The sequence below is a fragment of the Phascolarctos cinereus genome, unplaced genomic scaffold (genome assembly GCF_003287225.1).
Source record: "Phascolarctos cinereus isolate Bilbo 61053 unplaced genomic scaffold, phaCin_HiC Scaffold_5;HRSCAF=322, whole genome shotgun sequence".
NCBI lineage: Eukaryota > Metazoa > Chordata > Mammalia > Diprotodontia > Phascolarctidae > Phascolarctos > Phascolarctos cinereus.
In genome coordinates, this window is record NW_027555958.1 from 323896050 (window position 1) to 323920044 (window position 23995).

Below are 23995 nucleotides of genomic sequence, written 5' to 3' on the forward strand. Positions count from 1 at the left end.
ACTGTATCTATTCCCTCCTCTCCTGAACACAGAAAGCTATACCCTACAACAAAGAATATAGAAGGGAAAAAAAGTTATCTAACACATCAAAAAAGTCCGACACTGTATGCAGTGCTCTACACTCACAGTCCCAAATGTCAGCAAAAAGCAGGCAAATGTGCCCTCCTGTATCTCTTTTCTTTGGGACAAAGCTTAGTCAATATCATTTCACAGCATTCAGTTTCAAACATTTTGGGTTTTTTCATATTTATACTGTTCCAATAATTTTGTATATTGTTTTCCCGGTTCTACTTACTTCACTTTCCATCACTTATGCCTTATAATGCTTCTCCATATTTATCATATTCACTGTACCTTAAGGACAACACTATTCTATTATACTCACGTACTACAATTTGTTTAGCATTCCACCAGATGATTGGCATCTTTGTTTCAAGTTCTTTGCTACTACAAAAAGCACTACTATAAATATTTTGGTGTATATGAGGCCTTTCTTTTTAACAGTGACTTCCTCAGGGTATGTGCCTACCAGTGGAATTAATCCCTAGGTCAAAAGGTAATGATATTCTATTCATTTTCTTAGCATAGTCCCAAATTGCTTTCCAGTATAGTTGGACCAAAGCAACATTCCATCAATAGTACATCTTTCAATTATCATCAACATAGACTTCATATATTCCCCTGTTCAACTGTTACCTCATGGTAACATATCCCACTTCTTTGTCTCTCTTGAGAACTAATTGTTATCATAACAAAAGAAACATACAATGCAAATAACACTGGTCCACAATCCTTAGATACTAAAACTAATATTCCAATCTGAATCTCTTCTTTAAGTTGAAGAAAAGTTCACAGGACCATAGAATTAAAGCAAGAAGAAACCTCAAGTCATTTAGTCCAGACCTACCCTATGAAACTGAAGTCCAAGTCTTTGATTATGCTAAAACAATAAGAGCGCTAATAAGAGTAGTTAACTATCATGGAAAACAAAATGTACTTAAAAACTAGAATGGTAGCACAAGGAATAACAAAGGTTCAAGTCTTACTAACTGTAGAAATGAAACATAAAATGAATGAGTTTAATAAATTTTGATCAATGAACTACACAGCACAACTGAAGGGCCTCATGCTAGTCCTAGTTCTAATACACTTCCTTTGCTTTTTGTGGGAGAAAAATACATACTCTACATTCCACACAATTAGCATCCACTTAAAACCACTAAAACTCATTCACTCTCTTTATAAAGAGATGGCAATATTTACTTTCCTTTCTATAAAGTCTCTACTCATGATAAAGTCACATTATGAAGCACTGTGGCTCATTTACGTATGTTGCTCCTTAAGTAATATTATAGATTCTCAAATGTCCACAAAGAAGTTACAATTCAGCAACTATTAAAGCTCAAAACAATGTGCATTTCTTCCTCTTAAAAGGCAGGCTGACTTGAGACAAATGTCTGCTCTTGTTCAACATTACCAATACCATCTGATTTCTTTGGTGGTGGCTGGCTCCGTTTAGAAAATCAAGTGGAACTAAAAACTAGAAAATGTTTTAGCATCTTGTCACTACAACTAAAAAAATACACTATAATAAGAGACACTTTATTTCTCACTTGTGCATTTGAGAAAAGCTGATAAGCTTTTTTGGCAAACATAGGAACTAACTGTTCTCATTTTTCAATGCAAACATCTAAAAGCACTGATCTTGATTTCTACTCACCTCATCTCTTTTAGTTTGCAAAAGGAATCCCATTAAACGGAAGTGAAGCTGTAATGATTTTTAGTATCAGCCAAATAGTTCAGCATATTAAGAAGCCTCTGATATAAACAGTTTACCACTGGTTAGCAATACACTAATTAAAAGTTCTTAAAATTGACACTGAAGAAATAAGCCTAATTTATGCTTTTATGAGGGGAAAGAATGTAAATATTACTAGGATAATTCAACTATATTCACATGAAAGTAACTAGCTAATAACCAGGAAAAGGAAATAAGTATACTACAAAGATTACTTCAGAGATACTTCAAAGTACTCTCAACTTTCTAATTCAGTAAATTATTAAATAAATAAAATTTAAAATATTGAGAGATGGATATCAAAACTTAAACAGGAGTAAGGTCATCAGTTAAATTCCTTTTAAAATTTGAATTCACAACTGATGCATTCATTAATCTGGGTCAGTACCAGACAATGAACAGTCAAATTCTGAGACAGTCAAAAAGAATGCCATTTCCAAAATGTTCATTATAAAATAAAAAAATGATCTTTATAGAGAAACTGACAAATCTAAACAAAGTAGTAAAATCTGGCTTTTCACTAGTGACTAAACACAAAGAATGAACAAGAACTATCAGTAAATTTTAGAGAAATATTCGTAAGACAATTTTGGCAGTACTTCTTAAGCTGTTCTTTGTTTCTTATGCTTTCCTCTCTTGTGGCAGCCAGATGTTAAAGACTAAATTTTAAGAAATCTCAAGCTTCCAGGAAGACTGGCAAAAAGAAGACCACATAACACACACTGCCAAGTTGAAGATTCCACCATATGAGTGTCTTAAAAGAATCAGAACAGTACACGTGACTCAAGAAAGCAATGTGACATTCTCTAGTAACTAGAACCTTAGTCCTTTAAAAAGCATATAAGCAAATCACTTTGGGCTACACACTAAACAAAAACATTACTGATCACTTTTTGAGTAGCAATAAATCAAGGAACTCAGAGAAATGTTAAAGATGGTAGTAATAAAATTAGTAATGAAACAGTGCCCTCAGAAGTTACCTGGGAAGTAGTGTCTTGTACATTATATCACAATGCAAAGGTGAGGACACTAATCACCCTAAAATCAATCTTGATCCTTAAGAATTCCAGAGTATTTTTCACAAAAATGTTTCACTGTCCTCCCCAAACCTGTCATTTGTGTTATTACAATATCTTCCTGAATTTATCATCCTAAATAAGAAATGGTTTTTTTAACACTTCCTGTCCCAAATTAATGGATATTCACACTACAGCTGTCAAACAGCTGCTACATTTCACCCCAGAGATACATGAAGGGTTTTCTACAGGCATATAAATCCAAAAGGACATTAAGACCTATAACATAAACTGCCCTAGAGAAAAAGGGCTTAGCATGACAATCAAAAATTTTAAAGGACTAAAAAGCACTCCCTTACCAATGTTTACACCAGTTTTAAAACAGATTGTGCATTTAACCAAAAACATCAGATGTTACCAAAACACATTTTTGGCTACAAAGTTGCTTATACAATCTAAAAACTTTATAGACAAAAAGGAAAGGCAACTGATAATACTATGAATATACAACTTTCAGGATTATGGTTTCACTTCCAGCCCCTTCTACTACCTTAAAAGATTCAAACAATCATTTACAATTCCTGGTCTCAAATCCTGGCATTATCCACATAGTAAGACTCAAAAGAAAGGAAAATACTCATTTTCACCTGAAGAGATAGGATAGAGAGATAGGAAGGAGGGGTCACTGAAAATTAAAAGGAACTAGGTAAGAACAAGGCAGGACACAGGTAAGCAATTACTGTATCACTTGTTTCCAAGGTTACATAATAGGAGACCATAAGTTTATAAAGCACGGTTCAAAAAGTACTAACTAGTCCTATCAAAACCCCCTAATACTGTCACAGAATCTTCTAGCCTTTTTAAAAACATCATATCACCATCGTTTCTCACCTCATCCTCTAATTCATCCTCAATATAAGCACAGCCCTCTGGAAAACACTTCAGCATACAAATCAAACCCTACAATAATTAAGTAACAAGGATTTGAGATTGGGAGGAGGAAGAGTTCAATTTTGACACAAATATTCTCCAGTGTGTATAGGCTGCCTTTTAATATTTCAATATCATTTGTGTTATACAGAAGCTTTAGTGGCATTTGCATTTGTTAGTGTAGATTTCATATGTGTGTGTGTGTATGTGTGAACTGAATTCTATATACCCAAGTCAGCACACAACTTACCATTTTCCCAAATATATTCACATTTATATATAAAAATGTGTATATGTGAGATATAAGCCAGAGTCAAACCAATCAAGAAACCACCCATCTTCCTACTGTTACATCAGCTCAGGAAATCTCCTTTATACTTAATTATAGGAGGGCTTTGCATTGTACACACTCACCTGTCAGAAAATATAGAGTACCAGCTCCCAGGAGTATTAAAAAATGGTAATGCCCATCTTCTAAACACAGTTTAAACAGTGGCTCCTAAACCCAATACATATGGACCATACAAGTATTCTATATCACATACTCAACCCACTCTGCTAGATAAATTCTCCTAGATCCTCACTATGCCATCTTGCCTTAAAGATATTAATCTCCTTCAGGCACATCGAACAAATTTTGAAGGAAAAAGTTTCTTAGCCACAATTCTGCACAGGCTATTTTGTGTGGTGGATGAACTTCCTCCCCTCAAGGCAATTATGAAGTATGCATACAACCTATTCTATCAGGTTTACCCAATCATACTTCCCATAATCATAGGCCAATTAACAATGATACCTCTTCCCACCAACACAAAGCACTGTCTGGGCCAGTCCACAGTACAGTACACAGGCCAAAATGGAAAGGATTTCCCTCACTCATATACATACAAACCACCTGGGCAAAAATGCCACCTCCTCCATAAACACAAAGTAATTTGGTAAACACTATCTAGTTGTTCTGAATACTTATGGATGGATCAGTCTTACAATTCCTTTAACATTCATATAATGTCAAGGATATTTCTGAACCTTCTTAGATACAAGCTAAGTAAATATAACTTTTTTCCTACGTAAAATCAAATCATGCTGATAAGGGCCCCCTTCCCCATTTACAAGAGCAAGAGAACAGAAATCATGAAACTTGGGCTGTTTGAGAAGCAAGAACTAACTTGCTGAGCGGCCAGCAAGGCATTTAAACCCTTTTTAGTCCTCAATATATTTATTTGTAAAATAAGAGCAGACCCTACCTACTTTACCAGATTGTTTCCAAGAAAAAGAAAGTTAGACATAAAATATGCATAAATATCATTCAAACTTAAAGTATTTCAACTGAATTGAATTCTATATTCCCAAGTCAGCGCACAAGTTACCATTTTCCTTTATGCACCATAAGCTATTCCATCCAAAATATTCATCACATTTGTCCATGATGTAGGACACATATTAGTCCTGAAAGGAAAATGCATCACCCCAAGAACCTCCTCCATAAACAAAAACTAATCAGATATTTTCATTCCTTCATGAACTATAACCAACTGGTTGGTAAGTAGGAAATAGCCTTCATCCCTCCATACCAGCCTGTCAGAGAAATCCCAACAGCTATTAAATACATAAACCAATCCATTTTGGGGAGTCTATCACCCCTAATACAAACATGATTCTGGAACTCCCATTCCTGATTAAACACATGTTGTCCCATGAAGTGGTTTCCCCTTCCGATGGTATACCTGCATCACTTACATAATACGTCCTATTATAAAATAAATATCACCTGTCCATACCCCCAAAAGAGTCTCCTAAGTCATCCCTAACATCTCCAAACGCGGAGACCAGCCAGTCATTTGGTCTATAAACCTAATATTGTGTACGTAGGCCAGCCCATCGTAGACATCCCATCTTTATCACTCACATGGGGACCACTGAACACCCTCTGTCAATAATACCACGGGCCCCCACCCCACTCCCATCATCCTCACCAATCTCGTCCAGGATACTCTATTCCCTAAACGGACACAGGCCAGTCTGTGTCAGGGATCCCCCCAATCATGCCAATGCACGGAGACCAACCTGTCAGGGACATCCGCCCGACTCCGCCTCCATTCCCTCCCTTCCTTCTCCTCTCCCCCCCCCCCAGGAACCGGCCTGTCAGGAACACCCCTTGACCCCCTCCCGGCGGGACTTCCCGGTCGGCCTAGGATCCCCTCCCCTCCCCCATCCCTGCCAACCCTCTCCCAGAGGTCCAGGACCAGGGATGACGGTGGCTCCCAGGAGGCCGAGGCCTGGCCGCTGGGGAGTAGCCTACAGGCTCGGAGGCCTCCCAGGCTGGCTTCCACTCACCGTGTCAGAGGCCGCGGACTAAGGAGATGAGGAGAGGGCAAGGAGTTGGGGAGGGTAGGCGGCCGCCTCGGGGCTCCTCCGCTTCCCTGGGTCCGCGGCGGGTCCCTCCCGCTTGTCAGGCGGCGGCAGGCGGGTGAGCAGACTGGCGGGAAGGAAAAGGGGGAGAGGGGAACGGACTGGGGCAGGGGGGGAAGGCTGAGGGGAGGCGGGGCCCGCAACCGAGAAGGGGGATCGTCTCCCCCTCCGCAAAAACGAACCCAAAATGGCGGCGGGAGCGGCGGCGGCGGCAGAGAGGCAGCGGCGGCAGCTCCTCGGGAGGGAGGGATGGAGGGAGGGAGCGAAGGGCGCCTCGCGCCCCCCCACCTCCCACTCCTCCCTCCTCGCGCTCTCCCCCCACGTCCTTCCCCGCTCCTCCCCCCGCCCAACTCCGGCCGACGGGCGAGCGCGCGCGCGCGCCCGCGGCTCAGCCTAGCTCACTAGCTCCCCACCAACCACTATCTTCCTTTGCCCCGCGCTCCTGCCGATACGCGCTTCGCTTGCTCAGGGACTTCTTGTGTGTCCCCCCTCTCCTCGTTTTCCCCTGTCAAGCCGGCTCTGGCGCGGACCCACACGCTTACCTCAGGCGGTGCTAGCTGTAGCCGCCGCCTCCGCCTCTTCTTCAGTCCTACCCCCCGCCCCCACCACCACCAACCGCCGCGGCCGCCGCCTCCACCTCCTCCACCTCCTCCTCCTCCTCCTCCTCCTCCTCCCTCTCCCCCCAGCGCGTGCGCCTCCCACAATCCCCGCCTCCCACAATCCCCCCTGCGGGACTATTCCATTCCCGTCGGCTGCAGGGGCGTAGGTGAAGGGGGCTGGGGAGAGCAGGCGGAATTTGTCCTCTGCTCAGTTCTACGTGATTTGGGAGGCGCGATGGAACACGTACCTACGTCCTCAACCCGGAAGAAGGGAGAGAAAGTTTAACCCCGTCGCGCCATCGGTAGCCACCCTGATCATACACCCTTCTGGGCCCGGGTGAGCCGGCCAGGGACGTCTTCGCGCCCCCTTAGCCTGCGGGCGTTGGAGGCAGCGGCGGCTGCGCGCTGAGCAGCTTCCTGCAGTAGGGCTCGAGCCTGGCTGCCGCTTGCACCGCGGGTGAGTGACTAGGGCTGGGGCCAGGAGCTGAGGCCGAGGAGGCCGGCCAGGGCCGGGCTTAGGGCTTGGGTGCGCGTTGAAACGGAAGCCGACTCCGACGTGCGCGCGGCGCGACGAAGGACACTGCGCCACAAGGGGAGGCGGGTGGGGGAAGGCGTCTGGTCCAGTGGCCGCGGCGGGTTAGATCCGCGCGTGGGAGCTGGGGGCCGGCCCCGAAACTTTTGGCGGGGAAGTCGGAATATAAGGAGGAGCTCAGGGTGCTGGCTGTGTCTGCCGCCCCTGCGCACCCCCCCACTCGTGATTTCGGAGGACGGAGCGCGGGGAGGGGACGCTGCCTGCGGAGGCCCCGGAAAAGCCGCCCCGAGGCAGAGGAGCTGGGGCAGGAGACGGCCGCGGTTCGGGCTGGACTCCGGGGGGCGATTCCTGAGTGACCTGCTAGTTCTATTTGTACCTCCGTAGGGCAAAAGTGGGCGGAAAAACTGCCTCAGATCTGCCTTCTGGGGGTGACGTGCGGCACTCGGGTTGTTAAACTCGCAGGAGAACATGTGCTGTAATGGAAAGGTTCCTAAAGGTAGAATCTATCTCTCACTTAATAAGTATATGACCTTGGGCAGGTTACTTCCCCTGTCTGTGCCTCGGTTTCCTCGTCTGTAAAATAAGTAAATTAAATGAGCTGAACTTCCTACCCTCTTCTATCTATGATCATACTGACTTTTCATAGGCTTTAAGTAAGCATTATATGGTTGTTTATATGTTGCCTATGTTAACATCATTTGTGGGTGTAATCAGTTGTCTTCGTGCTTCTCTTTGGTTCAGCAATCACTTTAATAAAGTGCTAGCTCAGATCCTCTGAGCTTCGAATATAAAGATAATAAATGCTGATGATTATATTGCCCTTTGATATTTACAAAGTGCTTTACTTACATCACTTTATTTGAGAAAATTGGTGCTATTGGTATTCCCATTATACCGTTGAATTGGAGTCAAAGACCTACGATGACTTTCTCATTGTCACACAGCTTAAATGTAGGAGGCAGAATTTTAGTAACCAGATCTTTTCTTATTGATTCAAAATCCAGCTTTTGCTCTGCAACACACCACCTCTAAAATAAAAAAAACCAAGTCTGTTCTCCAAAAACTTAGAAAATTTACTCAACTTTGTTATAAACCATCTAATTCTATAAGATGAGAGTTATAATCCTAAACAATTTCCATTCATGTCCTTTTCCCAATTTAAAGTCATTTGCACTTTGGTTTTGCCCTATAGATTTTAGTATGGCTGTGTCTGGACTGAGAATAAAATAATAAAGACCGTAGACATCTGACTTAAAGGAAATATGTGACCAACTGGTATTCCTTTGACATTACAGAGAGGTAGAATAATTTGACAAAGTGGTTGCCTTGAACCTGAGAAACTTGGTAGATTGGGCCTATTCTGGAGAAATGTCTCCCAAACTCCCTTTTCTTTTTAAAAAAAAAAGTGTTGACTCTGGAAGGGAAAAAGAAATTTGAGGAGTTATCACTTTCAGAGGAAGGGAGGGAGGGAGGTGGGGTAGGAGGTGTCACTTAGGCCTTAAGGGAAAAGAGTGATTTCACACCTGGAGAAAAATGAGGCAGTAGACCTTGAACTTGGAACATTGTCTTCATGAATGCAGTTAGAGATGGGAGAGGAGGGGAACGTGGCAGAATTCACAAGACACTTTTCTTCCCTTTAAATGTAATCTCCATGTGAGCAAAACCTTTCCTTTTCTCTGTGTCTTTGTTTAGTCCCTCGAATGGTGCCTTGCACAAAAATAATTGCTTATAAATATCTGGTGAATTAGAATCGAGTTGCTGTTACGTAGGAAGTTCTTGACCTTTATGTCATGGAGACAAGCAGCTAGTTGTCATAGGGAAAAGAACACTTAGCTGTGTGATTCTGGGCAAGTCGCTTAACCTTTCAGAATCTAAGTTTCCCCAACTGAAAAATGGGAATAATAACAGTAATTACCTCATCACAGGGTTTTTGTGAGGATCAAAAGAGATAGTATTTGTGAAGTGCTTAGCACTTAGCACAGTGCCTGGCACATAGTAGGTGCCTATATACATGTTCATTCTCTTCCCCTTCAGATGCCCTTTTGCCACTCTCCTTAAGCCTCTTATTAGAATACGGTTTTTAAATGCGTAAAATAAGATACAAGGGATTACACGGGGAATCAATTATATTGAAATACAGTTATCAAAATATTGAAAAAACAAATTCACAGATCTGAAGTTATCAAAATATTGAAAAAACAAATTCACAGATCTGAAGTTAAGATTACCTGGTCAACCTTGATCTCATGGGTCTTTCAGCTCTTTTCTAAGATCTCATTTACAGCAGCAGACATTTATTGTCTCTTGTGCTAGCTGAACCAGCTCCCTTTAAGTAGTCAAGATTGATTTTTCTCTGGTCAAGTGAAGTTTGAATATTGAAATGTAGGTAATATAGAAACTTTGAGCCAATAATTTCTTCCTTGCTGAATCTTTTAGCTAGGAAAAATTATCACTTCTTTAAATTTTCACTTCTTATTGCCCTTATTCTAATGATCACACACACTCATACCTCAAAAATCCCAGGGAAACAGTTGAAAATGGCCTAAGGTTCTGAATCTACAAACTACATAATTGACCCATGAAAACCAGATGGTGAGGAGATCCACCTAAAAGTCAGTGTCCAGAGACTGGTGAGTGTCCTAAGTTTTATTGATGCCCTTTGTTTTTTATGGCACAGTCATTACTTTTAAATATAGATTAATTTTTTGTAAGGAAAAAAGTGAGTCAACCTTAATGCCTTTCTCCTTACTCTCCCTATTCAAATCCCTTCACATTTTGTCCCTTTCATGAAACCTAATGACCCACGTTTATCTTTTTTTCCCTGATTTCCTATAGCACCTATTGTTTCTGTCTCTCATTTTGTCATTTATTTAAGTCTTTGATATAGTATATTTGTGGTTTTCTACTAAATTATAATCTCTTTGAGTATAGAGATTCCATCAAATACTACTTGGAATCCCTCCTGTAGTGCTTACTCATGCTTTTCATAAACTGAGTTTAATTGACCGTCAGCTATTATAGTAGAATTCCTCAACATCAGCATTTATAAAATGCCTAATTCAGCATGGTACTGTACTAGATAGGCTACACAGACCTTTTATATACAGATGGACCCCTGATGTTACGTAGCCTATGCCACCTGATAGCACAGATTCAGACAATCATATAGGATATAGAAACAGTATAAAAAATATTAGAGTCTTGTCATTCTTTAAGGAATTGCAAACTTGGAGACTATAGGGGCAAATCTGGCAATACACAGTAAAGTGTATTTTACAAATACAAAACTGACCATAAAAACTGACAGTATATAGTTGGGAATATATCCTGAGAGTGATTTAAAGCAACAGCAAAAAAAAGAGCCCCTTCAAAGACTTGTTTTAAAATTATTTGCAATCGCAAAACAAAAAACTAGAAGCAAGTAAATGTCCAACAAATAGGAGAATGTTTGAATCTAGTACCTAAAACTAGTAGAATCCAGTTAAGACCAACACTGAAGAAAACAGATGTCAGAACAGACTTCTATGAAATACAAAGCAAAATTTTAAAAAGCAGACCGGGAAGATCAGGATACATAATAACAAGGAACACAGAAGAAAAAAATGAACTACAATTAAGAGACAAAGGATCCTGACCGGATCTAAGAGAGTGTGAATGAAAATAATGTTACAGTTAATATGCTGAAATTAGTTTATTTGAATGTGAATAGTTACTTGCCAAGCTAAATGGGCTGTGCTGAGCTTCAGTATTACCTTTTTAATAAAACACATATTTTTTGAAAAGTGCAGTGTTCACAGATGTGCAGTTAACCTTTTATTATCTATTCTTGATTATTTGTACTAATGGAGGGAATCAGATACAGGAATAGCCCCAAAATCATTTGCACCTTGGTTTTGCCCCATAGTATAGCTGTGTCTGGACTGAGAATAAAATAATAAAGACTGTAGACATCTGACTTAAAGGAAAGCTTGAAAAGTTGTTGTGTTTCTTCAGTTGCACTTGTTCAACTCCCAGTATTCTACTTGCCATGAAGAGGAAGACAAAGTTTTCTTAGAGCTGTCCATAAAGTACCCTGAATGAAGGGAAGTGGTTGAGAATTTAGTTGTTTGTTTTAAATTTCAAAGGATTTTCTTCTTATCATTTGAAATAATTATCAGAGTCACTGCTCTTAAAAGTTTTAAACTCAGATCTTATTGGATGAAATCAAGTATAATCAAATTGCAGTTTATTTCAAAGATTTAAGTATCTGCTGTGTTCAGTGCTCCCAAAGATAATAATGACAAAATGAAAGAAAAAAAAAGCTGTACTCTGAAGGTATTTTGCCTAAACATGAAAGGCCCAGGAAACTCTATACGTTAACAAAAAGAAAATCTTTTTGAAATTTTTGCTAGGGACAGAGATTTCCTATTTTATTTGCTATTTTTTGCTTTTTATAGTAGAGAAACAAAGATAGGGAAATTTTAAAAGCTTTCAGTATTGTTTTTTAGCTTTATCTCACAATACATTGAGTTTCCAAAAGTTCATACTACTGACCAGCTCACTATTATCTTTGTGTGACTTGTTTGAAGTATATATGTAGGAAAACTGGAAAACTTGCACTTCTGAAAAGGAGCTAAAATGCTTTGTAGACTTCTAGAGATGTTTTTAGATACTTTGTAAAATACAAAAATTAAACCCATCATATTTTAATGGATAATAATTTTGTGAGCTTAAAGTCTTAAGAAAAAAACAATCAGGGGCAGCTAGGTGGTGAAGTGGGTAGAGCACCAGCCCTGGAGTCAGGAGGACCCGAGTTCAAATCCAGCCTCAGACACATAACACTCACTAGCTGTGTGACTTTGGGCAAGTCACAACCCCAGTTGCCTCACCCAAAAAAAAAAAGAAAGAAAAAAACAGTTAACATTTCTTGCATTAGGATCTGTTTGTGGTCCTTTTTCAAAGAATGAGCACGTTAGCTTCATGTTACAGTAGGATCTTATAGGTTTGATTGGCCCCAGTATCTGAAAGTGTTGCTATAAAAAATGAAAAGTGTGAGATTCCGACGTGCATATGTAATTCATTCACACATTCCCTTTTAATCATAGGCATTAGAGATCTTAGTGAGAACAGAGTATTTTATTTTTAAGGCAATTGGGTCACAGAGCTAGTCTGAGGTCGGATTTGAACTTAGGTCCTACTGACTTCAGGGCCAGTGCTCTATCCACTGCGCCACCTAGCTGCCCCAGAGTATCTTATTTTAAATAAAAGATTGGTCAATGAGAACAGAAATACAAACAGAAACCGAATTTTAATTATTTTATTGTCTTTACCTGTTTCTTTTTAGACATTATGGTTACTTTTATGACATTCTTTCCTTTTTGAAAATTATCCTGCCAATGATGATTATTTTATTTGAATGTAGAGGTGTAGCTGGAAATACCAGTAAAAGTACAGCTTATACTACATCTCTTTTGGACTTTGTAGAGTTAACACTGTATATGCTTATAGCATAAGTTATTTCCATTCATTTCTGCTATGGTTCTCTTCTCCAAGATCCCAGGCTTTGTCCCTGCATTATTAACTAATTATTGAAGACAGCTTCTTCAGTTCTTTGAGAAATCTCTTTATAGCCTGGCACCAGAATCCCTTTCTCAGCCTTGCTTCTTAACCACCTCATTTGGAAGGCGTAATATGTATTCAATCTTTCCTATCCCTGGAACCATAGGTGAGTACTAATATTTCCCATTTCTGACAGGCCAGAGGTTTTAGGAGCAATCTGTCTGAGGCTTTATCTAACTAAAGTATTTCATAACTGTTTTTACTTCTGTGTCCTTGAACCTTACTCCAGGGAAGCCAAGTGAATGGATCCAAGGATGGATGGATGGATGAAAAGTATTAAGTGCTTAACTCTGTTGCTGAGAACTGTGAATACAAATAGGAAAAGAAGATAGTTCCCTATCTCTAAGAGCTTATACTCCTATTTGGAGAAGGGAAGGGAAGAAAATAAGCCACAGTGTGGCCTCGAGGCCTAGGGTTCATCTCCCCTAGAATAAGCATTTATGTGGTGCCTAGTATCAGGCAGTGTGCTAAGCACTTTACAAATATAAGCAACACCTGTGGGAGACCGTCAGGGCAGCAGATGATGGCAAGGCTCAAGAATCTTTAGGATGCACTGAGGTGTCTGCCCCCATTGGAGGGCAATTGGTGGCACAATGGATGGAGTGCCGACCCTGGAGTCAAAGAGACTCCTCTTCTTGAGTTCAAATTTGACCTCAGACGTTTACCAGCTATGTGACCCTCAGCAAGTTACTTGCTGTTTATAGCAAGTTACTGAGCAAGTTTGCCTCAGTTTCCTGTTCTGTCAGATGATCTAGAGGAGATGTCTAACCACTCCGGTATCTTTGCCAAGAAAATTCCAAATGGAGTCATGAAGAGTCAGACACAACTAAACAGCAATGCAAAATGCCCCCATAGGAGTAGCCCACCAACTCTTGGGACAGAGAGAGTAGGTGTATTTGTCTGAGTTAAGAGGGGATTCTAGGTTCCCTCTAGCAGGGGTAGAAATGGAGTTTCAGTGCCAGACTAGGATGGAAAAGGGGGAAAGGACATCAGCAAGAAGGTGGGGGGGGGTTGCTTCAAGTGCCCCCATGGGTCAGCCATACTTCCTACTATATGCCTGACTCTGTCCTAGGTGTAAGATACACAACACCTCTCATCCTTAAGCAGCTTACAGTCATTCAGAGGAAACAACATGTACATACATATGTCTATACTAAATACACATAAAACTTTGACCAGACCTGTATTTTCACTCCAAGCTGGGCAGGGCAGGTGTTCTTAAGCTTTTTTAGCTTGTGCATGAGGAAGTGGAGCACACTTTGGAAGACTCAGCAGGGGTTGCAAGTGTAGATTCTGTTCATTTGGGAGGATCTCATGCTTGCCATTGCAAATGCAACTTCTATACCCTTCATTGTGGAGGCACACCCTTGAGTGGTGGGTGAGGAGGAACTTGTTCCACCAGTGCAAATCAGCACTATTTTGCATGTCTTGATGGTTGCTTGCCGGCCCCCCACCCCCACCCCGCAGTTTAAGTGACTTGAGGCTAAACCTGAACCCAAACCCAGGTTTTCCTGATTTCAAAGCCAGTTCTCTTCTGTTCACTATTCTGCAGCCTCTTACAGAAAATAATACAAAATAAATAACCATGCGAAAAGGACTGCAAAATGTATCCCTTAACATGTGTACTTTGCAGAGCCAGAATAAGTTGCTGTGAGCTTTTTTAAAAATTGCGTTTTACTGATGCCTTTTGTTACCTGTGGTCGTGGCCTATTATGTACCACCATGCTCCCCCTCTTCCCATTGATGACAGAATATGCAACATTCTGTACCCAGTGCTGGGCCTCTCCAGAAAGTAGTGGTATTTGTTTCATTCTTTTTTCAGGGACCAAGATACTTCATTGCATTTTGAGTTCGGCAGCCTTTTGCTGTTATTTTAATCATTCTATGTATCGTTCTCTTAGTTCTCCCTTAGTTCATACATCTCTTCCCACTTCTCTGAACTCCTCATTCAATGTTTCTTATGGTCAGTAATCCATTGGATTTATGTGCCACAGTTTAACTATCCCTCAGTCAATGAATATCTACTTTGTTTCCGGTTTTGTTTTGTTTTTACTAATTCAGAGTGCTGCTATTAATATTTTGGTGTATTTGGACTTTTCTGCCCTGAACTCTTAAAGAGAAACAAAATGAAAATGTGGCTTTTTTTCCCCTCTGTATGGTTTAGGGTTTAGAAAAGAAAGCTTTGATCACTAGAACTCAGCTTCAGGTCACTAAGAACACATTCTAAGTTGACCTCGTATGCTTTTCAATAAGGTTATTAAACTTGTGAATCATGAAAATGTTTCAGAAATGACTTGGATCCAGTGTTTCATCAGTGTGGCTTCTCCCCAATACACTTTGTTACTGCAGTTCTTGTGCTGGTCTTAAAGTAATCTTCCATAGAGGATCTACTAGTTTACTGGAGGCTTTTCCAGGGTTCTTTTTTCCAAGCACTACAAATGGGCCTTTTGGGCCATCTTCTCCAGCATTGTCGATGGTTCCCAGATGTGACTGGCCCACCTTTTATTCCCAGTGAAATGTCTTTAGTAACTTGCCCCTCTTCTGAACCTCAACTCTGCAGTTAACCAGTTTCAGCATTACACTGTTGTCTTCTTTCAGATTTCTTTACCCTTTTTGTCCACATTCATTCCTTACCAAATCCCAGTGCTACATCAGTCATACTCCAGGAGGTCACAAAACTTATGACTGGATCCACTGTTCAACTAGGTCCTTAATGTGGCTAGTTAGTTCTTTTACTCTTCCCTAATTAATATGTAGCAAGGCAATTCCTTTAATCTTCCCTAATTGATTGTCTAACACACTCCATAGCACCCATTACAAACTTTTCTCTTTAGTACACCCTCTTATTGGGGGCAGGGAACCTCTACTCATACTCTACTGTGGGGGAAAAAAAAAGAGGCTATTTGCCTTAGGTTCCCTCTTCTCCTGTTACATCTCAAAAGCCCTTGATGACCCCATTTTCTCATCCTTTTATTCCAGTCTACAAAGAAGTAGCCCTCAGCATAGCCAAGTTAAGTCCCTCTAATGTATTCTTGGTCTGTTTCTGCCAGCAAATTTCTCCAACAATCACCACCTCTTTCTACAGTCTTTCTTTTATACTGATACCTTCTGCTTACAAGCATGCCTAGGTCTCCCTCATCCTTAAAAGCCCTCAGTTGACCCTGTCATCCCTTCAAGCTGTCTTCCTAGATCTCTTCTCCCTTTTGCAGACAAATTCTGCAACAACAACAACAATCAAAAAAATTGATTGTTACAGAAATCTTGGCCTCACAGTTTCATCCTTAAATGCTCTAAGGAGCATCTGGTTAATTGGGCTTTTTAACATGCTTCCTATAAAGTTTTTTCTCCATTATTCTCACCATTTTATGAGGTGATATTGCCCATAATAATTATCCTCCATTCTAATCTGTACGATTTTAGAAACATATTTATATTATAAACTGATGTTACCTTTGCTGCCATTTTCCCACCTTTGGTGAGATCAAGTACTTGCTGGCTGAAATGGTTCCTGGATTTTCCTTGTTTGGGGGATTGATTTATATTGTTTAAACTTTATGAGAGCATGGATACAGAACTAGATAGACTCTTACAGTCCATCCTATACAACCTCTTTATTTTGTAGATAAGGAAATTGAGGCCTAGAAGAACTAAGAAACTTGCCCAAGGTCCCACAGCTAGTAAGTTACAGAGCCAAGATTTGAACCCAGAAGTTTTAGAGTCATTACTTGTGCCTCTGAATCCAGCAGTCTTTCTCCGCTTGAGAAAATGGTAAAAATCTATGTTCGTGTTTTTGTCTTTTTAACCATTTCCCAGATTTTACGATTTAGTATCTTTAAATAGGTTGGAACTCTTATATGCTATAGTTTCTCATTTTCACTGTTTTTTGGTTTTGATTTTATTTGTTCTAAGAAGTCTTTGGTCTGCTTGTAAATAGACAAGTGATTTAGAAAAGAATTGGTCATTGGAGACCAGTCATTTCTTGTCTGTTAGAAAATAGTTTCGTTTTTGTGTTGTTTTTCAGTGCTCACTGTGTCCAGTACCTATGTAGAAAGTGTTTTCATACAGCTAGATATATGTAAAGTTTCTTTGTAATTTGAAGGCTCTGGTTTCTTCTCAACCATGTTTTCCAATGTCAGTCAATAAACATACATTAAGTGCTTTAATAGAGCCAAGTACTGTGCTGATTGCTGTTTCCCTGTGGTTACCTTTGCATTGACGTCACCCAAGAATCAGAGTATTTATTGTTTTAATTTGGAGGGTCTTAGTAGTGATCTAGTAGAATTCTTTACCTCTTCATTTTCTGTAATAATTGTTAACATAGGCTACATTTATCTTCCTGGTGATCTTTTGCAAATATTTCTTATTAACATTGCATTATGAGGGGACAAAGCATCCTATGAACTATTTCTTGTTGCTTTTAAATATGATAAAACCTACTCTACCAATTCCTTTATTTGCCTCAAGAATGAATCTGTGCATTTAGCTACAATTTGTTGTCTGGTTTCATTTATGGCAAGAATGTCAAGACTGATTCATTTCCTATGAGGTGGCATGGTTAGAGTGCTGGACTTGTAGATAGGGAGACCTGAGGTCTAATCTAGCTTCAGACACTTGCTAGCATTATGACCTTGGGCAAGTCACTTCTTTTACCATCAGTTTACTTATGTATAAAATGAAGATAGTAATAGTACCTATTTCACAGGATTATTGTGAGGATAAAATGAGATTATATATGTAAAACACTTTGAAAACTGTAAAGCAATATATAAATGTTAACTATTATATCCACTCAGTCAGTGGACAGATATCTCACATTACATTTAGAGTTCCAATGGTTAAGTTAGTTAGCTTATATGAAGTTATGTAAGTTAGTTGGATTATGACTCCTGGTAGTTGCTGCGCCCTTTTTTGCCATTCTTCCACTGTTGGTGTGGAAAAGGGATGGGGATTATTCAGGACTGAAGGACATTTTGTGTTTTACTTTGTGTCAGGGGTTGACACATATTCATATTCAGCCAACATATTCATCACCAAGGGACTGAGCCTACTAGTGATGAGGCTCTCTTTATTTAACTAGCAAAAAGCAGTCAGAAATCTGTTACTAGGAGCATACACAAAGCCTGCCAGAGTTTATTCCTTAGCCTTTGAGAAACTAGGGTTACACCCACACCCAAATAAGGAATTGGACTAGGGCTTTGCCACACAAACAAAACGAGGGTATGCTCTCACCCACAGTTGCCCTTGAGTTGACCGAAGTGACTTCTGAGCTCTTCTTACCTCTTCATCGTGGAATATTTTTTGAATCAGTCTAGTTTCTTTAAGCAAAATCAGTGGCCCATTTTTCATAATCAGCAAATTGTCAGGTTTTCTTCATTGATTATGCTTTCCCTCCCAGACTACCTTGTATTTAACTACTTTTGTATTTGTTCTTCATTAAAAATTAGAACTCTATCCTTGAAAGTAAGGATTGTTCTATTCTTTGTATACATATTGAGCACTTTTAAATGCTTATAGATTGAGTGTTTAAAGAGGTTAGGTTGTAGTTGTTCTAATTACATTCACTGTGTTCTTCTCATCTTTATCCTTGCCTTTTGATTTGGTATTTACTTTGACCTTTTGCTGTTACCAGTAAGTAATCTGACTTTGGCACACGGCTGACTCAGAAATCACTGCTCTGTCTATAACCATTCATTTCCTTTCTTTTAAGTCATAGTCAGATTTCTTTCTTTATGCTGTTCTGTTCTGTTCTACAGTATTTCCAACTCTCTTAAAGGAAATATTCATGACATACAAGCATCAGACTTCTGAAAAGCCTGCTAGACTTTGGCCTTTTGCATTTCCTGACCCAGAGTCACACCACAGGGAACTTTTGTGAATAATGTAGCTATATTTTTTCATTTCAGAAAGGCATTCAGCACAATATCTCATAGTATTCTTGCAGAGAAAATGGTAAATGGTAGATTGAATGGTAATAGCTCTGGATTTGGAGTCAACTGAGATGTAGGTTTGAATCCCTCCCCTGAACCTTGCTAGTATGGCCACATGGTAGTTAACTGACCTCCCTAAGCTGGAGTCGTCATCTGTGAAATCTGGATGATAATACCTGAGACACCAACCTCACAGAGTTGTTGATAGAATTGGGTAAAGTAAACACACCAGCTATTAGTATTTGGTGGGTTGGTAGACATTTAAACAATTGTGCCTAAAGACAGTGGAATGTAAGCTCCCTTTAGGGGAGGAACTGTTTCATTTTTGTCTGTGACAGATGACAGTTTGGCTTTCTCCCTTTCTCACCTTCCCTCCTTCTTTCTCTGTACTCTTCCACTTAGTGACCTTATCAACTCTGATGAATTTATTTATCATCTCTATGCTGAAGATTCCAGGATCTGTAAGTCCAACCCTGGGGTCTCTCTGCTGAACTCCGTTTGTGCGTACATCTCAGTTCTACATGTTCTACACAATTCATTATCATTCCTAAAAGAGCCCCACCCATATTCCAGATTTTGTTGTTTCATTCCAGGGGCCTCTATCCTTCCAGTCACATGGAATAACAATGTAAGTGTCATACTTGACTCCTTGCTCTTAGTCACTCCTTCAATTCAATCAAACAACAGTTTACTAATTATTTAGTAGGGGGAGAGGGGACATAAGGATTTCTCTAATACTGTGTTCCAGGCACTGTGCTAAGTGCTTTCCAAATATTATCTCATTTGATCTTCACAACAACCCTGTGAAGAAAGTGCTGTCATTTATCTCCATTTTACAGTTGAGTAGACTGAGGCTCTGAGAAGTTAAGTGACTTGCCCAGGGTCACACAGCCAATAAATATCCAAGGCTATATTTGAACTCAGTATCTTCCTGACTCCAGGCCTGCTGTACCACCTATATGTCTTAGTATGTACCAAACACTATGCTGAGTCCTTAGGAATATAAATAAAACCAAAACCTTGCTGCCCTCAAAGAGATTTTAGTTTAATTCTGGAGACAACATATATAAATCAGAACCTGCAAGATAAATACAGAGTATTGTAGATAGAGGGTAACTTTAGAGGGTATAGCCCTAGGAGCTGGAGGGAGGCATGGGACAGGCGGCCTCCTTGGAGGAACGAACGCAGGGATTCTGAGAGCAGGAGGTTAATGAAGAAAGCACATTCCAGACATAGAGAATAGCCCATGTGAAGGCAGAGGAGCTAGGAGCAGCTAGTAGACCAATATTGCTGAATTGTAAAGAGTGTGGAGGGGAGTAGAATGGAAGAAGATTGGAAAGGTAGGAATGGGCTGGGTCATGAAGACCTTTACATGCCAGATGGTTCCATTTGATCCTGGAGTTAATAGGGAGCCCTCTTGTGCTGATCAAGGAGGGAAGTGATGCTGTCACACCTGGGCTTTAGGAAAATCACTCTGGCATCTGAAAAAGATGAGGGATTAGAGTAGGGAGAGACTAAAGGCAGAGAGATCAATTAGAAGGCCCTCATCACCTCTCACCTGGACCATTGCAATAGCCTCCTAATTGGTCTCTCTGCCTCCAACTCCTTCTACTTAAATCCAACCTCCACATAGCTGCCAAAATTATTTTCCTAAAGCCCAGGCCTGACCACATCACACTCCCCTACTCAATGAATTAAAGTGGCTTACGATTTCCTGTAGGATTAAATATAAACTGCTGGCATTTAAAACCCTTCACAAATTGTTCCTATCCTTTTTTCCCAGCCTTACCATGCTTTATTCCCCTTCGTGCACTCTACAGTTTAGCAAAACTGGCCACCTTGCTGTTCCTCACATGGCACTCCATCTCTAGGCCTAGGATGTCCACCACTTTCATACCTACCTCTTAGAATTCCTGATTCCCTTCAAGGCACTACCATAATTTCACTCCCTACCCTTCCCTTCCTTTCCTCCCCCCAGCCAACTGCTAGCTCCTCTCACAAAAAAAAAGTCATCTCACATGTATTTTATACAAGTTGTCTTCCCTCGCTAGGTTATAAATTCACTGAAGGCAGGCAGTGCCACTTTTTTCTTTGTTATTCCTAGTGCTTAGCACATAGTAGATGTTTAATAAAAGTTTAGTTGAGTGATGAAGAGTGAGCAGGATGAAAGTTTTTATGATGAGTTAAAAGGAAATAGATATGTTTTGCCTAGAAAAGAGAAGACTTGTGAGGATAGAGGACTTAATGGATATTTTCAAATATGTCAGAGGCTGTCATGTGAAAAAGGCATTATTCTGTATTGCTTAAAACAATTGAATTAGGACCAATTGATAGTAGTTACAGAAAGTCTGTTTTCAGCTCAATCTACGCAAGAATTTTCTAGACTTTTACCAAAATAGAAGATTAGCTTTCTTATGAAGTAGTGAGAACTCACTCATTGAAAGTATTCCCTTGGGCACTGGTTGACCATCTACCTGTTGGGGATGTCATTGAAGGGATTTTTGTATTATGTGGGAAGTTGGACCAAATTACAAGTTATCTTCCTACTCTGAGATTCTGTGATTTAACTTAGTATGTTTATATACATATATATATATATATATATATATATATATATATATATATATATATATTTCTGAGCATAGCATAAGCTATTCCTTGCTTTGTTCACTCAGTATACCTATCGCTGATCTCATTGGGTTTGTAGCAGTAGGATCTAGCTTTAGCTGGAGAAAGGTTTATTAGAATATTTTCTGAATTTTCAGTAGTGCAATAAATAAATGTTAAGGATACACATTGGGCTAAATCACCACTGAGGTTCCCTTAAACTCTGAAATTCTGGAATTCTTCTCAAGTATTTCCTTAAAAAGCACAAATTCTGAAATGGTTCAGTGAAAGAAGAAATTAGCCTCTGGGATTAATTTATTTTATCCCTACTTTTTAAGATAGATTCTAAAAATTATTAGATTGGGAAGTAGAAAGAAATGTTCTTTCTTAGAGAAGTAAAGATAGTGGAGAGTCCCAAGGGCGAAAAATTGAGCAATCATAGAGAAATGTTTTAATGTCTTTATTTGGGTACCTTTTTATTTCCTTCCTTTTGTTAACCAGAGACTCTCTGATAAATTCTCATTAGTCCTTAATTTCTACCATTAATGTCTTAACAGGAAACCCTCACGCATTGCACATCTGTCCCAAAACAAGCAGAATGTGATATTGAATACTAAAATACTATAATAAATGTTATTTTTGAGTATGTCATCACATAAGGCTAAAAACTCACAAAGAAAAGCTGTACCTCATCATTAATTACATTGTCTATGGACCTTTTTCAGTGTCCTTATTTGTGCTTATTCTAGAGACTGAAGTAAGTAGACATTTTTATGCTTTGAGTTAAGTTCATTTGGAGTGCCACTGGGATTGTTCTCACTTGCTGTTACATAAAAATGTATAGGTGTTGTATTTTGTGAAAAGCACCTATTGAATGATATGGGTTTGGTTTTGGTTGTTTATGTTGTTAGTCAGTTATGTTTGTAAGTTTCCTAATACTGAACCAGCATGACATTCCTGGTATAAGTCCAGTTTAGTCATTATGTATGATCTTTATGATATATTGCTGTAATCTCCTTACTAATATTTAAATTTTTTACATCACTATTCATTAGGGAAATTGGCCTATAGTTTTCCTTCTGTTTTGACTGCTGGTTTAAGGTATCAAGACCATATTTGTGTCATAGAAGAAGTTTAGTAGTACTCCTTTACCTATTTTTTCAAAGAGTATATTACTGTAGAACTAATTGTTCTTTAAATGTTTGGTAGATTTCTCTTGTAAAATCATCTGGTCCTGGGTTTTTGTTTCTTTGGGAATTCATTTGTGGCTTGTTCAGTTTCTTTTCAATGGTAGGGTTATTTAAGTATTCCATTTCTGGGTTTATTACTCTAGGCAATTTACATTTTTGTAAATATTAATCCCTTTCATTTAGATTGTTAGTTTTTTTTCTTGTAGTTGAGTGAAATAGCTCCTCATTTTCTTCATTAATTGTGGATTTACCTTTTTATTTTTGATGCTGGTAATTGGTAGTGTTAGTGTTTTACATCAAATTAGCTAATAGCTGATCCATTTCATTGGGAGTTCCTCGCTCTGAAAAAAATAGCTCTTTGTTTTATTTATTAATTCAGTGGGTTTTTTAACTTTTTAATCTCTCCTTTGACTTCAGGATTTCTATCATGGTGTTTATTTATTTTTTAGATTTTGTTGATTTTCTAGTTTTTTTAATTGCCTGCCCAATTTATTGATCTGTTCTTTGTCTCTTTTGTTGATGAAAGCATTTAGAGATACAAATTTCCCCCTAAGTACTGCTTCAGCTGAATCCCACAAATTTTGGTGTTGTCTTATTGTTATCATTATCTTTAATGAAATTGTTGTTTCTATAATTTGTTCTTTGACCCACCCATTCTTTAAATTGAAGTCATTTGATTTCCAGTTAATTTTTCAGAAGTTCATCTCAGACTTGACTAGTACCCAAGTCTGAGGAATCTAGCATTCTTTCCACTATAGCATAGTATCCTTTACCTTTGGAACCTTGGGGTTTGTTTTTTTGTTTGTTTTGAGATATGTTTATTAAACCTTTTTTTTTAAGGATTGTTACTTCCATACTTCATATTTCAAAAGTGATTCACAAATGTGGTTAGTGGTTACTCATTTCTCAGATACAGATCATAACCTTTCCATGCCTTTTTATGGTTTCATAAATTGCTATGGCCAAAGAAATAATCACTTCATGGTTATGCCTCTCTTAATGTAAACTAGTCCAACAATTCACTCCCACAAACATAGTACCGACTACATGCAAGACACTCTGGTGGGCACTAGAGAAATAGGCAAAACAAAAAAAATGTCCTCCAGAAATTTACATTCTACAGGTTTTCTGACATAGTCTTCAAATCTCAGGGTCACCTCCATGACATAATTAGATATCATGTGAGAACTTTGGTTATGGTACATTACTAGCATATCAATTTAATGATAGAAATCCATGTCCTGGGGGCAGCTAGGTGGTGTACTGGATAAGACACAGGGCCTGAGTTCAAATCCAGCCTCAGATGCATAACACTCACAAGAAAGAAAGAAAGGAAGAAAGAAAGACAGAAAGATGCTTCATATAATGAAGGAGGGGGGATGGGAT

The 23995-nt window shown here is 39.4% G+C and overlaps 2 protein-coding genes across 5 annotated transcripts in view; one reads left to right on the forward strand and one right to left on the reverse strand.

The window, feature by feature from the left end:
• ASH1L (ASH1 like histone lysine methyltransferase) overlaps positions 1-6752 on the reverse strand; it is a 237167-nt gene extending 230415 nt beyond the window's left edge. The window contains exon 1 of one of the 2 annotated variants that reach the window (XM_020991583.2): positions 6699-6752. The gene's annotated coding sequence lies outside the window, so the exon portion shown is untranslated. Of the gene's footprint in view, positions 1-6081; positions 6173-6698 lie in introns of those variants that run through there. The other variant, XM_020991582.2, reaches the window with a different exon arrangement.
• DAP3 (death associated protein 3) overlaps positions 6132-23995 on the forward strand; it is a 49532-nt gene continuing 31668 nt past the window's right edge. Inside the window, exon 1 of one of the 3 annotated variants that reach the window (XM_020991587.2) lies at positions 6132-6214. Coding sequence is in view for 1 of the 3 variants with exons in the window: in XM_020991585.2 (XP_020847244.1) it covers positions 7756-7783 (28 nt within the window). In the remaining 2 variants the exon portion in view is untranslated. Of the gene's footprint in view, positions 6215-6872; positions 7213-7396; positions 7784-23995 lie in introns of those variants that run through there. The other 2 variants (XM_020991586.2, XM_020991585.2) reach the window with 2 other exon arrangements.